The sequence below is a fragment of the Dermacentor albipictus genome, chromosome 1 (genome assembly GCF_038994185.2).
Source record: "Dermacentor albipictus isolate Rhodes 1998 colony chromosome 1, USDA_Dalb.pri_finalv2, whole genome shotgun sequence".
NCBI classification, from domain to species: Eukaryota; Metazoa; Arthropoda; class Arachnida; order Ixodida; family Ixodidae; genus Dermacentor; species Dermacentor albipictus.
In genome coordinates, this window is record NC_091821.1 from 484,288,559 (window position 1) to 484,303,363 (window position 14,805).

At 46.0% G+C, this 14,805-nt stretch overlaps 1 protein-coding gene across 1 annotated transcript; it reads right to left on the reverse strand.

The window, feature by feature from the left end:
- Positions 1–768: 768 nt before the first annotated feature.
- LOC135907958 (female-specific histamine-binding protein 2-like) lies at positions 769–8,572 on the reverse strand. The gene is made up of 6 exons (XM_065439773.1): positions 8,514–8,572; positions 7,680–7,818; positions 6,579–6,745; positions 1,886–1,968; positions 1,003–1,086; positions 769–911 (listed from the first exon to the last, which is right to left on the reverse strand). The coding sequence occupies exons 2-6, from the start codon at positions 7,806–7,808 to the stop codon at positions 769–771; spliced, it is 606 nt and encodes a 201-aa protein (XP_065295845.1). The 5' UTR covers positions 7,809–7,818; positions 8,514–8,572.
- Positions 8,573–14,805: the final 6,233 nt, after the last annotated feature.

Consider the following 14,805-nt stretch of genomic DNA (forward strand, 5'->3'; position numbering starts at 1 on the left):
GAGAACTCTGCAAGTAGTAATTTCAAAATGATAGTTTGATTATTACATGAGAAAATGAAGGTCGAAGTATCAGTATTTGAATTTAGTGCCGGAAACCTGACGCCGGTGCGTCACGGTGACATCAGGGATCCCAAAGTATGTTTTCGCATTTGGGCCGCGTTGGCTGAGTAAAGGTTCCTGAAACTTGCAATGTTTGATATTTGCTTCCTTTAGGACACAATGTAGTCAATCTGTACCGCTATGTACTTAAGTAGGCCTTAGAAGATGCCGTCAAAATCCATGACGTCACAGTGACCAGGTGCGGGAACTTCAATGAGGTATCGCGACCCGTCTTTCGTTCTTGCGCTTTTTCTGGCTTGCCAAGCGTGTCATCGCGGTGAGAGTGGTGTTTTTGGCCTCGTAGAAAGGTCATTTACTGATCCAGAACAAATAATTGTTCTCTTTAGTGTCCCTTTAAGCCCCTGATGCAATCAATGCGCGTTTTGGAGCCGGACGGGCCAAGCACCACTCAATAATCGAGTAGCTATGGCGGTTGGTTGTTTCTGCGTGTTTTGAAACCTAGACACACTGTGAGTGCGGTGGCCCCAGTGAACGGATTTCGGAGGCCACAATGAAAAATACAGCAGCAGGTGAGGACTGCGGCGCTGCAGGCAGAAAACACGGCCCAGTTGTCTTACTCCCAATCGGCCAGCGCCCGGCAAGGTGGCTGACCGGAACCAATTGCTCTGTTTAAGCTCACGGTTTTATATTTAATTCCTCATGCGCTTCTTATTCGCAAGGAAGCACTTCTCGACTGCAAAGGTCTCTGTCATAGACGAAGTACTTTTCCGGTCCGCAGAGGAGGTGGAAAACGTAGAAACAGAGCGATTTGATCTCGTGTATCTTGCCTTCTTTTGCCCAAAGCTCGCAGGCTAAAAGAAAGAAACACCAATAAAACGTTTTAGCTGCGGTTAGCGAAAGTGATACGTATGTGTTCTCAGTAAGCAAGAATTCAGTACATACCATTATCACGGTGAGGAACTCTCAGTATGTCGCAGTTATCGTACTCCGAGAAAGCTACTGGATACTCCAGGGTGAAGAGCTTTTCTGGATAGGAAGACGGAAACATGCAATACAATTTCCATGAGGGCACCTAGACTCCAGTGCCCGTTCGTCCTTCCGTACAGCGTTTACATTTGCATGTACACATTGCAGCATAATTAAAAGACATTCACAAGCGCACCAGGTACGATATGTCGACGGTATTTCAAATAGGTTGTGGTCGTATTCGTTGAAGGGACCATATGCTGCCTGGGTGAATTCTGTATTTTGCTCCCTGATAACCTTTCTAATTCGCCAGTGACTCACTTCGAAGGAACACTTTCGCGTCTCTGTAACTAAGAGAGAGCAGAGCGTTGGGTCACTCTTAATTATTAAAAACTACAAACACTTTAAAGCGCGCGCTCAAGACTAAGAAAAACAATAAACCGGTCACTTTAGAGTATGCCTGAATGAAATAAAATGTTTCCCCGAGATATCTGTGATGCGACGGGTGCTTCGATTTCGCTAGAGAGAACGGACCTACACGGACAGAAATTATTGCGATGTACATAAGTTCGGCCAGGTTAGGATGCACGTGAGCTAAGTTAAAGGAGGTACCGCGGTGCAGAATGTTTTGCGTGTTACTTTTAGACTGAATATAATGGGTGTCCTGCCTGCTGCAAGATATTAATCTTGAATATGTCAAAGCGCGTGCCTCCCCATGCGAAGATAAAGTTAGCCACAGCTGGACACGCACAAACGCACACATGCACACACGCACATGCACGCATGCGCGCAACCCACACTTACTCCCAATATGCTCTAATGAGAGGTCTTACAGTAGTTCTCCGTCCACTTTCCTTACCTTTTGAGTTTGACGCTACGATCACATTCGGCACTGTGTAGCCCTCAGATGCATACGCCCATGCGTAGGCCGTTTGGGTGCTCCTGTAAACGAGATCAAGAAACAATGCAACGTACTCTCCTAAAAACTCCCAAATACGTCACCGCTTGCATCCTCACGAGGATGGGAGCAGAAACGTATTGGATTCTTTCATTCCGGCACTTGACGTGGAAGATGTTTGAAAGCAATAGCTTTCGCGTTACTTTTAGGGCGCAGCTCTGTCCGTTCCTGGGTTGAGCGTCGGTAGCCGCCGGCGCAACCGGGCGAGCGCGCTCTTGGCACTGCTCGCGCGTTCGTCGTCGTCTTCTTCCACAGCTGCCTTCGATGCCCCTCATCATGCCAGCGTTCCCACACTGCTCCTCCCACTGCGAAGGCGCTGAACGCACGGGCCCACTACAGTGGCTCTGGCGAATTCGGTCTCAAATTCTTTGCCTTAAACTATCGCGAAACGAGAACATGTGTAGAGCTGCGCTCAAATTTCGCATTAGGGAGTATCGTAATCGTTGGACCCATTTTTTGTGTAATAACTATAACTCGCATTCCTTCCGTACGTGCACAACCAGAGCATGCATTTTTATTGCGAAGCAATAATACTTTAGGTCGCACTTCAGCCCGTTCCGTGGCGAGGCGGTGGTAGGCACCATTGACCTTTAGCGTGACCTTGCTGCGTGACGTAACACCACGTGACCTAGAGTGACGTCACACCAGCTGTGTAAAAAGGGGCCCCACCTCACGCCTTCGCGAGGCGAGGCGGTAGCCACCAACGGCGGCCTAACTCCCGCTCCTCTCACCAGGGGCGCTACGGTCGGTGTGACGTCATACCAACTGTGTAAAAACGGGGCCTCATCTCACGCCGTCGCGAGGCGAGGCGGTAGCCACCAACGGCGGCCTAACTCCCGCTCCTCTCACTAGGGGGGCTACGGTAGCGTTCCAGCGCTACGGGCGCTGGAACGCGACTAAACGGCAGAGGCGTGTCCAAGAAACCCCGGAACAGCGGCAGCAGCGGCTCGAGAAGGAACATGCGTTTCGAGAGAAGGAAAACGAAAAGCGAAGAAAACAGCGTGCAGAAGAAACACCCGAGCAGAGACAAGAGCGTTCGAGGAAAAGATGCTTCGCAATCACCAGGCTTAACCAAGTTAAGCCACGGCCGTTTTTTTAAAGTGGGGCAAATTCACGATCCAAATCCACGAAATAATAATGAGGCACGTTGTATTAGGGAACTCCGGATTAATTTTGACCACCTGCGGTCTTTTAAAGGGAAGCCCTAGTGGTTTTGAAACTGGAAGAATTGTGTTGTTTTGGGAACCTGTCACAATAAAACTCATCTCCTGAAATGATTTTCTTCATAGTGCGCGACGCTGCGCGGCAATGGCCGATTAAATTTCCGTATAAGCTCTGCTCCCTTCGCGCGGCCAGCGCAACGGAGAAGCACAGGAGGAAAGGAGAATCACCGGAAGTGGCGTCAAGATGGGGGTGACGTGAGCGTTCTGCCAAGCTCGCCGAGTTGGCGCCAACTGGTTGGGGATATTTTTCAGGATTTTCCACTGATTTTGGGGGGGCCGGGGGGGGGGGGGGGAGTGCTCAATAAGTGCGCGTATTCGTCAGTAATCTGACAACGCACCTAGCATAGCAATGTTGCGATTATGTTGTTCTAATCATTGCGCTGTGCAATTTTCGGTGGTCGTGGCAGTATGCTTGTTTATTTAATAACACTATTCATATTCTTTCACCGCTGTAGTAAAATAGAGACATATTCAAAACTATGAAAACAGCGGTTTGTTCAAACTACTTCAATGGCAGCTATTTCCAAAAAAGTTTATTCGCGTGAGTCCTATGAGTGAAATGAGCACGACCACAGTTTAGCTTGGTCAGAAATTCAGCCCGTGGAAGCGGTCATGAGGCTTTCACGTTGCACTTTTAATTGACAGTTGATCAAACTAGCAATACACTAGCGCAAACTTGTCGTTTAGTATTACCACAGCAGCCACAGTATCAATGCTTGCGTGCGTCCGCTGTTCCTTTTATTGGAATACGCAACATCAAGTTGACATGGTGCCGTATCAACATTGCAGGAGCCTCGTGGGGCTGCAGGGAGCCCTAAAGCATAACGTATTTGCTACTGGTACCAGTAAGCCTTGCCGGCTTTGAGTATTCTAGGTTGTGTTAAATATACACTAGCAGACAACTTCCTGCAACTGCATGCCGTGCTCTGGTGTGAGAACTTACGGCGATTTTAGAAGAGAACACAATATACAACCCATCCCACCATGCAGCTCGTGGCTCAGAGCCTCCGGAACTGCTATTTATTGTCCGTTTCGATTCAGCAGCGTGGCGGACGCTGCTCTCAAAACTAGCGTCAATGGTCTCAAAATGCACAGTTTTGTTAGAAATCAACGTCTACTGCTTACTAAAATAACATGTAGAAAATTAGCTAGGATGACACTTGTAGCGCTTATTTATATACGATCCATTTGGCAGTGCACCAGTGGGTACAGCTCTCATTGCGCTCGTTCTTCTTATGGAGGATTGACAGCCGTTTCTATATAATTACAACATGCCTAGCTCCGGCACCGCTTTATTCCAGCACGCATTATTAATCGTGAAAGCACGTATCGGGTTCTCGCGGTAACAGCGCTCGGGGCAGATGGACCCGTCGAGCAAGCTGGTCGCAGTCGCCCGCGCGGGTCAATTGGTAATGTGGCGGGTGCTTCACCTGCAGATACATAGCGCTCACATCCGTTTGCTTCCTTGCGTGCAAATATAACAGCTTTCCCAGAAAACAGCCATTCTTCGATGTTAATGACGACATGCGTCGCATTTTTGATCGCGCAGGGCACACATAAGTGAGTTGAGTGCCATATCCGAGTGAGACGCCTCGGCGATACCCACAATTACGTCACGAACGTCTTCTCCAATCACAGCCAGCCACCCACTCCGCGGCGGCCCTCACGACCGCTGTTGTTCGTTCTTGCTTAGTTAAGGCTACTTGCGGTGTTTCATGACTTGCGAAACCGCGATTTTCGTATTCATAATAATAACTCGCGGCTAACTTCAGCTTCCATTTAACGTACACCCAATGCACGGTACACAGGCGTTCTTGCATTTTGCCACCATCGAAGCGCGGCCACCGCGGCCAGGATTTGATCCCGCGAACTCGCGCATCACCGCACCACACCAGAGCCCAGTGCACCGCGACGGCGGGTAGCATGAATGCGGTTCCCAAGTATATGAACAAAACTGCAGGCTACCTAGCGACTACTTTGCTAATTGCTGACGCTGACAGTGAAAAAAGCATCGCCTCAGACAATTGCAAGAAGACGAGCCACGGAGGTACCACATTATTGAGGTGACGGCAATGCGACACCGAAGCAGCGGTGGAATTCTTACGAGATTCCAGGCCACTGCGGCCTTAGAGTACCATGGCGAAGAAGGCGAAAATGTTTGGGACTTGGTGCCCTTTCGATAAACCCAAGTGGACAAAGTTCACACGGAGCTCTGCACAACGGCGTATCTCACAAATCGTACGTTTCTCTGGGATAAAAAGATCAATCAACAAGTCAATCAATCAACCAATCAATCAATAACACCTGGAACACTGCAGCATGAACGATTGTCTTGAGCACCTTTCATTACCAGCAAGGATTTCAAGCTGCAAAATCTTAGTGCACTAATTGTATCTTTGGCCTGGTACGTTTAATGTAAGTACGTTCCCGAGCACGAGGTCGGACTCGTCCCTATGACCATAATGAGTGTGAGTGCGCCCATGAGTAAGTGTACGTGAGCGAGCGGCTACTGCTCTAACACACACACTGTGGCAAACACACCGATGTTCACCCCATTCTGATAGCCTCGGCGCCATTGACTTCGTTCACACTTCCGTCGTAAGGTCACCGAGCTCACACCCATGACTGTGCAATGAGTGAAAGCGCACTGATGTTCGGATGTGTTTGATTTCAATTACTACTTTATTGTAATTTAGTTAAAATGTCAGTAAACCATGTCTACACTTGTATTAGTTAGCTCACTGTGACGGGCTTTTTGTTTTTGCGCTCTTTTGCAGTGATTTTTGTCAGAAATTATGGAATCGCTCTCATTTCAGTTGCGTCATTGCATCATTACAACGTGGATATCACCCTGTACTTTCTGTAAACTGATTTTGCCCTTCTGGTAGCAGGCAATGAGTCTGCCTACTTTTGTTCGTGTCCATGGTAGTTTATTTCCGTAATTTTTTTCCCTGTAAATTCTTCGTGCAATGTCATTGCTGTTTATGGATGTAAATAAGAGTTCACTATTACGCCTGTGACAGGGGCCCCTGTGCTACAACCATGACGGGGGCGTATACAGGCATAAATTGAGTTCCACACTTTGGCAAGTAAGTATTTCACCCTTTAAGTAATTAATCGTAACTTTTTTCTTCAAGTATCCCAGGAGGTCAAGTATTCCTTTTACGGTAAAATTTGCGGCAAACAAAACCCTGCCTCCTTGATGACGAACTAGCCCTCTGATCAAGTCTGACCATCTCCCTAACAGAGGGCGCGGGAGAGGGTAAGTTTTTTTACTGGCGAAATACGTTATGAATGATTCTTATTCCTGCCTTCCATTTTTCTTCAAAATACAGCACCACTACCAACCCTGAAGGGAATAAATATCTTACGTTGTGCCGTCCTTCGTACTTATAGATCCGAACGTGCTGACGGTGTATTTTTCTTCCTCGTTGATGGAGATCAGTTCGTTAAAGACGCATTTTCGGTCTTTCCCGTAGAACGGCTCGTCTTCGTATGACCTCATATACAAGTAGTAACGTCCTGGCACCGTCAATGACTAGAAGAGAACACAATCGAACGATTGCTAAAAATGCACACCGCTGCTACAAATCGAATCAAAAGGTCCTGAACAAAACTCGGTTTACATAAGCATTTCCTAATCTGTTCCGAAACCTTTTGCATTCAGAATTACGCATTACCATAGGCGTTATGAATACGTTTACCATCTATTAAAAACAGCATTTATGCACATTATAGCCGAGAGCATTGCTGCTATGTCCCAAGTATGCAAATAGCCGAAACGCTCATGTATGAGGCGTGTACGCGCCCCTCTCGCGCTGAATTCCCCTATGGGTGCACTTCGCTTTCAGGCGGCGCCGCCAAGATGTCCTCGCGTACCCAGCAGCACATCCAGGGTGGCCCAAGTTGGCGTCAAAGTGGTTCATTGAAGAGCGATACATACCCATTGGCACATGCCATACCTACGCGAACGACTCACATTTTCAAACGTTCGGGATCGGCCCATATATTTTGCTACACAGTCGGAAAGAAGACTGGTCAGCATGCCAAGAGTGCTATTCGCATTATTAAGCTTGACAATCAGAAGTATTATGCTGTTTGATCAAGAGGGTTTTCACGAAAGCGCAAAAATCCGGGCTTTATTAAAGCTGATCGTGGAACCAACTTCTTTAGAAACCGCTTTGTCGCTGGTTCACAATAACAAAATTCTCAGTGAAAGCATGGTCGACCAGGTGTAGTCAAGCACGATCGTCGCTGTGAAATTCTGCTATTAGAGTGCGTGAAAAGTGGTCTGCTCCTGACTATAGGTCTGTATGTACACGTATATATCGCGTCGAAATAGAACACTACTGTACTTGACATGAGTGTCTAGCACGAGGACATGAAACGAAGAATCACATTTGTGTGCAACATGATGCATGAGCGAATATAGCTCATTGAAAGTTGAATACTCCAATTCGTAATTGCCTTACCTTCCATGCATCTTGGTATTTTGATAACCTCGGTTGTCGCTCGAGCAGCTCACTTTCGGCTAGAGCGAGAGTCATGGCGGCAAGGAGGATTCCCAAGGAACCGAGATTCATTGCAGCTACGGACTTCATCTTGACCAAGCTGATGAAAAATTGCGTCCATGAATGAGCACAGTGAGTGAAAGTTTATGAAAACTAAGCTTGCTAATTCTAAGCTAATCTATTCTGATTCAGTAGAATTCAACCATAAGCCTATTCATTTTATATTTATAGTCATTCAAAGCCAAGTCAAGTTTTCTTCAAGAGTACAGAGGGGGAAGAAATCCAAGCAACTCAAGCGCATTTTCTAGCAGTTTGCGCGTTCTCTTACAAAGCACCGAAGAGCTAGGCTGCGACGAGCACTGATGTCTAGTGAAAGCAAGTTGAACATATAGTAAGAGTCGCAATGCTGGGAAGGGGGCACTGACAAATCCTCTCGCTGATAATCGTAATGAGAAATAGCTCACACTTGTCTTTTCGTTTGCAGTAGGCAAACAATTGTTTGCGCTAGCTGATCCATATCGCAGGCAAACACTTGACGAAAAACATTGTTAGTAAGTCATGAAAATAATTACACTCACGAAATTTTTCTAGAGTGGTATCACTTGTACGAAAAGAACCAATTTCGGGAGACTTAGCTAAGTTTAAAGCTAAGAAATTGTGACACAATACTGAAGACCAATGTTTAATAACTGCATCACGCATAAGCTAGCTGCAATGTGCTGCACACCCAAAGGATAAAGAATTTGATGCTGTGTATCGCTCAATTCGCACTTCTCCACAAGAACAATAACTCACCGACGAACAAGAAAGCTCCCTACGACGTGCTGTCTGCGCAAGGTTCACTAGAACTGAAGACCTGTGCAGCGTATGAGACATCTGAAGGAAGTATTAGGTGCAGACGAAAATACCCCGAAACCAAGACGGCTCTGGAAGAAGCGTGACACTGAAGGATTGCCCCACGTCTCCTATCAAGGAAAATTTTCGATCACCGATGTCACGCCACAGTGAGTAGAAACTGCGAACATTGCTATATACTAACGATGTTTGTCGATACGCGTTGTTCGACAGTGCAGCAGAGAGTATATATGTCTGATGAGCACTTTGCGAGTCGAATGCCGTGTTTTCTTGAGCAACCACCCTAGCATCTTCATTTTAATAAAGGATCCGCATGTGGCGATTGCTAATGGGAGCGCTGTGCTTGCATTGCGCCGTTAAGCATTACCGTCTGTGATTTTTGCCATAGTTGGATATGGGTAACATGGTCTTCGTTTTGCGCCATATTTATTATGGCCCAAAAATGCGTTGACGACATTGAGTTTGAAGAGTACAAGTGCATAATGGAACAGTACAAATGGACGACACGCAAATGCTCAGAAGGAAAGCGGACAAGCTTTAACTCGCAGCGAAATTTTAATCGCAGAAAACAAGGTAATATACATATATATATGCACAACATACACACCGATTAAGCAGTTTCACCAACTTGCCCAACTTTCCATCCTATTGCAGTACAGGTGCCCTGGCAATGGAAAGCAATGGTTCTGACCTTCCTCCAGTGTGCGTGCATTTTGAGTTTCCAAGCCATTGCTTGCATTACCGAACATGTCATCATGCTACTTACTGGGATCTTGTAAATACCTCAGTGTTGCTAAAGTGCATAATTTGAAACGGTTAGTTTTTCTGACTCTCCGGACGTTCTTTATCCTTTTTTTTTACTTCCGGCATGCTGGAAAGAACCTGCCGGAAGATGCCCGTCTCGTTATGACGTCAATCGCGGAATGCCTTCGGACCAATTACACTATGCAATTTATTTACCTTCTGGTGGAATTGAACTTTTCACATTTTTTTTTTTATTGAAGAGAATGTTAGGAGAGGTTGGCGCCTTTATGGTGGCACCGGCTACTCCTTGTCACTTGGCAAACGAAACAAATTTGCGTAAAAAGTGGAGAATAGCGACACAAAATATAACTTTCCACATACTGAGGGCAACAACCTCGCTACGAAAATTTCTGTACTTTTAGCAAGAAGTGGCGTTCCGCAGGGCATTTTCACGTAACATTTGAGAAAACAAGACATGCGCCTGCAGGGACGCGCACTTCCATATGTTTATTTCGGAACCATCTTTAGAAATGTTTTGTATAGAGCCTGCACATCACCGGCTGAAAAGAAAGTAAGCGCATCCCGAAGGCTTTTTCTGGAATCTATGGAAAGCGAAACTTTCATGAAACGGTTAATGAAACGCTATTAATTTTCCCAATTTCGTTTCTGCGTCTTTGACGTAAAGAAAACTCGCGTGGGCGCCTCCCTTCTCGCGGACCCGTGCTACGCAATTAGACGGACGCTGCGACTATGTAAAAAGCTCGCTGAGGTTGGCATTGTTGAGGAATGCGTGGGATTGAGACCTAATGGTTAGAGCGTCAGGCTGCTGTGCCGGCGGACCGAGGTTCGAAGCTACCATCGGGGGCGAAATTTGATATCACTAAAGAATGAGCTACTCGGCAGCACAGTCACTGTCAGGAAAGTCTAGAAGGGTTGACAACGAGCTTTCATTTTAAGAGACCTGTTCGGACTACAGCTTGAAACACTCATGCCTAGTACTTGGAAGAGGCGTCACTCGTTACTTTTCATCTAATGTTTATCTACCTCGCTCATGCCTGGGATACTGAAACAATTAAATGTTGTTGTTTTCTTGTTGACATTCATGATAGCGTTTAGTCCTTCCTTTCAGTTTCTTTCACCGACGCGCTCTTCTCCGTTGTTTTTTTGCGGAAACAATTATTTGACTTTGCCTAATTTAAATACGATACCTCATTTTTTTTCTAAAGGGATGCTTGCTTGTGAGAATTGTTAAACTTGCCGAGACACCACTGTCAATTTCCCTGTGTTCTCATACCGTCTCTAGAGAGGAAGACAAAGAGTGGGGAAAGGCAGATAAGTTAACCAGAGGAAAGTCTTCGGTCTGGTACCCTGCATGTGGCTTGGGAAAAGAGTATAAGGAGTAAGCGAGAAAGATATGGAAAAGAAGAAAAATGTAGCTGCTACAGGCGTTCACTGAGACACATGGAATAGTTTCTATTCCCCATCACGCCATTGTGGTCTAGTGCGTGCGTAAACTTTCAGATCGCTTATTCACATCCGCATATTTAGTTTTGCAAGTATGATGAGTCCATCCGTCATGTAGAACTTATATGGTTGTGGTGATCGAAGAGTTCCTTTAAACGAAAGCTCAACTGTAGGTGAACTGCAAGCAGTTGAAAGAGGGCTTTCATCTTTATCTATCTTCTCGCTCTTCAAACGTGTATTTGGGCATGGCGATAGCATACACGAGTTTGGTGAGTTCGTGGGTAACATATATTGCTCCGCAAGAACTGAAGTGTCAGACCTTGATATAATGAAATCTTTGAATATAATGCGGTCGTCTACTAACAAGTACGCGTGACTTAAACCTACCTCGCATTGGTATTGACATAGATAATGTGTTGGGATTAACTTTTTGGGTATGAAGAACAGACGTGCGACGACTGCAGACTCAAAGTGTCTGTCCAGTCAAGGAGGCTTTCTTTCCTTCTTTCTTTCTTTCTACTTTCTTTCTATTTCATAGCCGCGATCAATCTGTTTTATTTTAAGATGCAAGTCCTCTGCTCTCTGATATAAACTCACAATCATAATCATCACCATCATCATCATCATCAGCCTGGTTACGCCCACTTCAGCGCAAAGGCCTCTCCCATACTTCTCCAACAACCCCGGTCATGTACTAAATGTGGCCATGCCGTCCCTGCAAACTTCTTAATCTCATCCGCCCACCTAACTTTCTCTCGTCCCCTGCTACGCTTCCCTTCCCTTGGAATCCAGTCCGTAACCCTTAATGAACATCGGTTATCTTCCCTCCTCATTATATGTCCTGGCAATGCCCATTTCTTTTTCTTGGTTTCAACTAAGATGTCATAAACCCGCGTTTGTTCCCTCACCCAATCTGCTCTTTTCTTATCCCTTAACGTTATACCCATCATTCTTCTTTCCATAGCTCGTTGCGTCGTCCTCAATTTAAGTAGAACCCTTTTTGTAAGCCTCCAGGTTTCTGCCCCGTAGGTGAGTACTGGTAAGACACAGCTATTATACACTTTTCTTTTGAGGGATAATAGCAACCTGCTGTTCATGATCTGAGAATGCCTGCCAAACGCACCATAGCCCATTCTTATTCTTCTGATTATTTCCGTCTCATCATCCGGATCCGCCGTCACTTGCTGCCCTAAGTAGATGTATTTTCTTACCACTTCCGGTACCTCGCTACCTATTGTAAATTGCTGTTCTCTTCCGAGGCTGTAAAACATTACTTTAGTTTTCTGCAGATTCATTTTTAGACCGATTCTTCTGCTTTGCCTCTCCAGGTCAGTGAACATGCATCGCAATTGGTCCCCTGAGTTACTATGCAAGGCAATATCATAAGCGAATCGCAAGTTACTAAGGTATTCTCCATTAACTTTTGTCCCCAATTCTTCCCAATCCAGGTCTCTGAATACCTCCTGTAAACAGGCTGTGAATAGCATTGGAGAGATCGTATCTCCCTGCCTGACGCCTTTCCTTATTGGGATTTTGTTGCTTTCTTTATTTAGGACTACGGTGGCTGTGGAGCTGCTACAGATGTCTTTCAGTATTTTTACATAGGGCTCGTCTACACCCTGATTCCGTAATGCCTCCATGACTGCTGAGGTTTCGACAGAATCATGCGCTTTATCGTAATCAATGAAAGCTATATATGAGGGTTGGTTATATTCCCCACATTTCTCTATCACCTGATTGATAGTGTGAATATGGTCTGTTGTTGAGTAGCATTTACAGAATCCTGCCTGGTCCTTTACTTGACAGAAGTCTAAGGTGCTCCTGATTCTATTTGCGATTACCTTACTAAATAGTTTGTAGGCAACCGACAGTAAGCTGATCGGTCTATAATTTTTCAAGTCTTTGGCGTCCCCTTTTTTATGGATTAGGATTAGGTTAGCATTCTTCCAAAATTCCGCTACGCTCGAGGTCATGAGGCATTGCGTATGCAGGGTGGCCAGTTTCTCTAGAACAATCTGCCCACCATCGTTCAACAAATCTGCTGTTACCTGATCCTCCCCAGCTGCCTTCCCCCTTTGCATAGCTCCCAAGGCTTTCTTTACTTCTTCCGGCGTTACCTGTGGGATTTCGAATTCCTCTAGACTATTCTCTCTACCATTATCGTCGTGGGTGCCACTGGTACCGTATAAATCTCTATGTAACTCCTCAGCCACTTGAACTACCTCATCACTATAAGTAATGATATTGCCGGCTTTGTCTCTTAACGCATACATCTGATTCTTGCCAATTCCTAGTTTCTTCATCTTCACTGCTTTTAGGCTGCCTCCTTCCTGAGAACGTGGTCAATTCTAGCCATATTATACTTCCTTATGTCAGCTGTCTTACGCTTGTTGATTAACTTCGAAAGTTCTGCCAGTTCTATTCCAGCTGTAGGGTTAAAGGCTTTCATACATTGGCGATTCTTGATCAGATCTTTCGTCTCCTGCGATAGCTTACTAGTATCCTGTCTAACGGAGTTACCACCGATTTCTATTGCACACTCCTTAATGATGCCCACAAGATTGTCGTTCACTGCTTCAACACTAAGGTCCTCTTCCTGAGTTAAAGCCGAATACCTGTTCTGTAGCTTGATCTCGAATTCTTATATTTTCCCTCTTACCGCCAACTCATTGATTGGCTTCTAATGTACCAGTATCTTCCGTTCCCTCCTCAGGTCTAGGCTAATTCGAGTTCTTACCACCCTATGGTCACTGCAGCACACCTTGCTGAGCCCGTCCACATCTTGTATGATGCCAGGGTTAGCACAGAGTATGAGGTCTATTTCATTTCTAGTTTCGCCGTTCGGGGTCCTCCACGTCCACTTTCGGCTATCCCGCTTGCGGAAGAAGGTATTCATTATCCGCATATTATTCTGTTCCGCAAACTCTACTAATAGCTCTACCCTGCTATTCCTAGAGCCTATGCCATATCCCGCACTGCCTTGTCTACAGCCTGCTTCTTGCCAAGCTTGGCATTGAAGTCGCCCATTAGTGCAGTGTATTTTGTTTTCACTCTACTCATCACCGATTCCACGTCTTCATAGAAGCTTTCTACTTCCTGGTCATCATGACTGGATGTAGGGGCGTAGACCTGTACAACCTTAATTTTGTACCTCTTATTAAGTTTCACAACAAGAGCTGCCACCCTCTCGTTAATGCTATAGAATTCCGGTACCTTACCAGCTATATTCTTATTAATCAGGAATCCGACTCCTAGTTCTCGTCTCTCCGCTAAGCCCCGGTAGCACGAGACGTGCCCGCTTTTTAGCACTGTATATGCTTCTTTTGGCCTCCTAACTTCACTGAGTCCTATTATGTCCCATTTAGTGCCCTCTAATTCCTTCAATAGCACTGCTAGACTAGCCTCACTAGATAAAGTTCTAGCGTTAAACGTTGCGAGGTTCATATTCCAATGGCGGCCTGTACGGAGCCAGGGATTCTTAGCACCCTCTGCTGCGTGGCAGGTTTGACCGCCGCCGTGTTCAGCTGCTTCGCAGCTGCTGGGGACTGAGGGCCGGGGTTTGGTTGTTGTGTTCATATAGGAGGTTGTGGCCAAGTATGCACCAGGGTGGACAATCCTGCTTTGGTGAGGGAGTGCGTTACCGGTTCTGGTCACCGGGATCAGGCCACACTGCAGGCCTGTTTATGCAATTTTATCAACACGCGGATTTTTTTTTTAATTGGGTGGAAAATTGCACCGCATCGGGATTCGAACCACGAAGCACGGACCTCTTGCACGCGAGGCGGGTGTTCTACCTCTACGCCACCACTGGACCATTAAACTCTGAACTCGCCACGTGATGCTGCAAATGTGGCCTGCTACAGCACATCAGCAAAACTAAGTTATTATTGGTAATTGCTATGAGGTCGCAATGATGTCTGTGCTGTACACTTGCTTAACCCACCCGCGACTAGACGCTTAATTTACAGTGACGCATGCAAAGACGTGCCCAATTTTTTTAAGCCGTTACTGCCCTTGTGTTTAA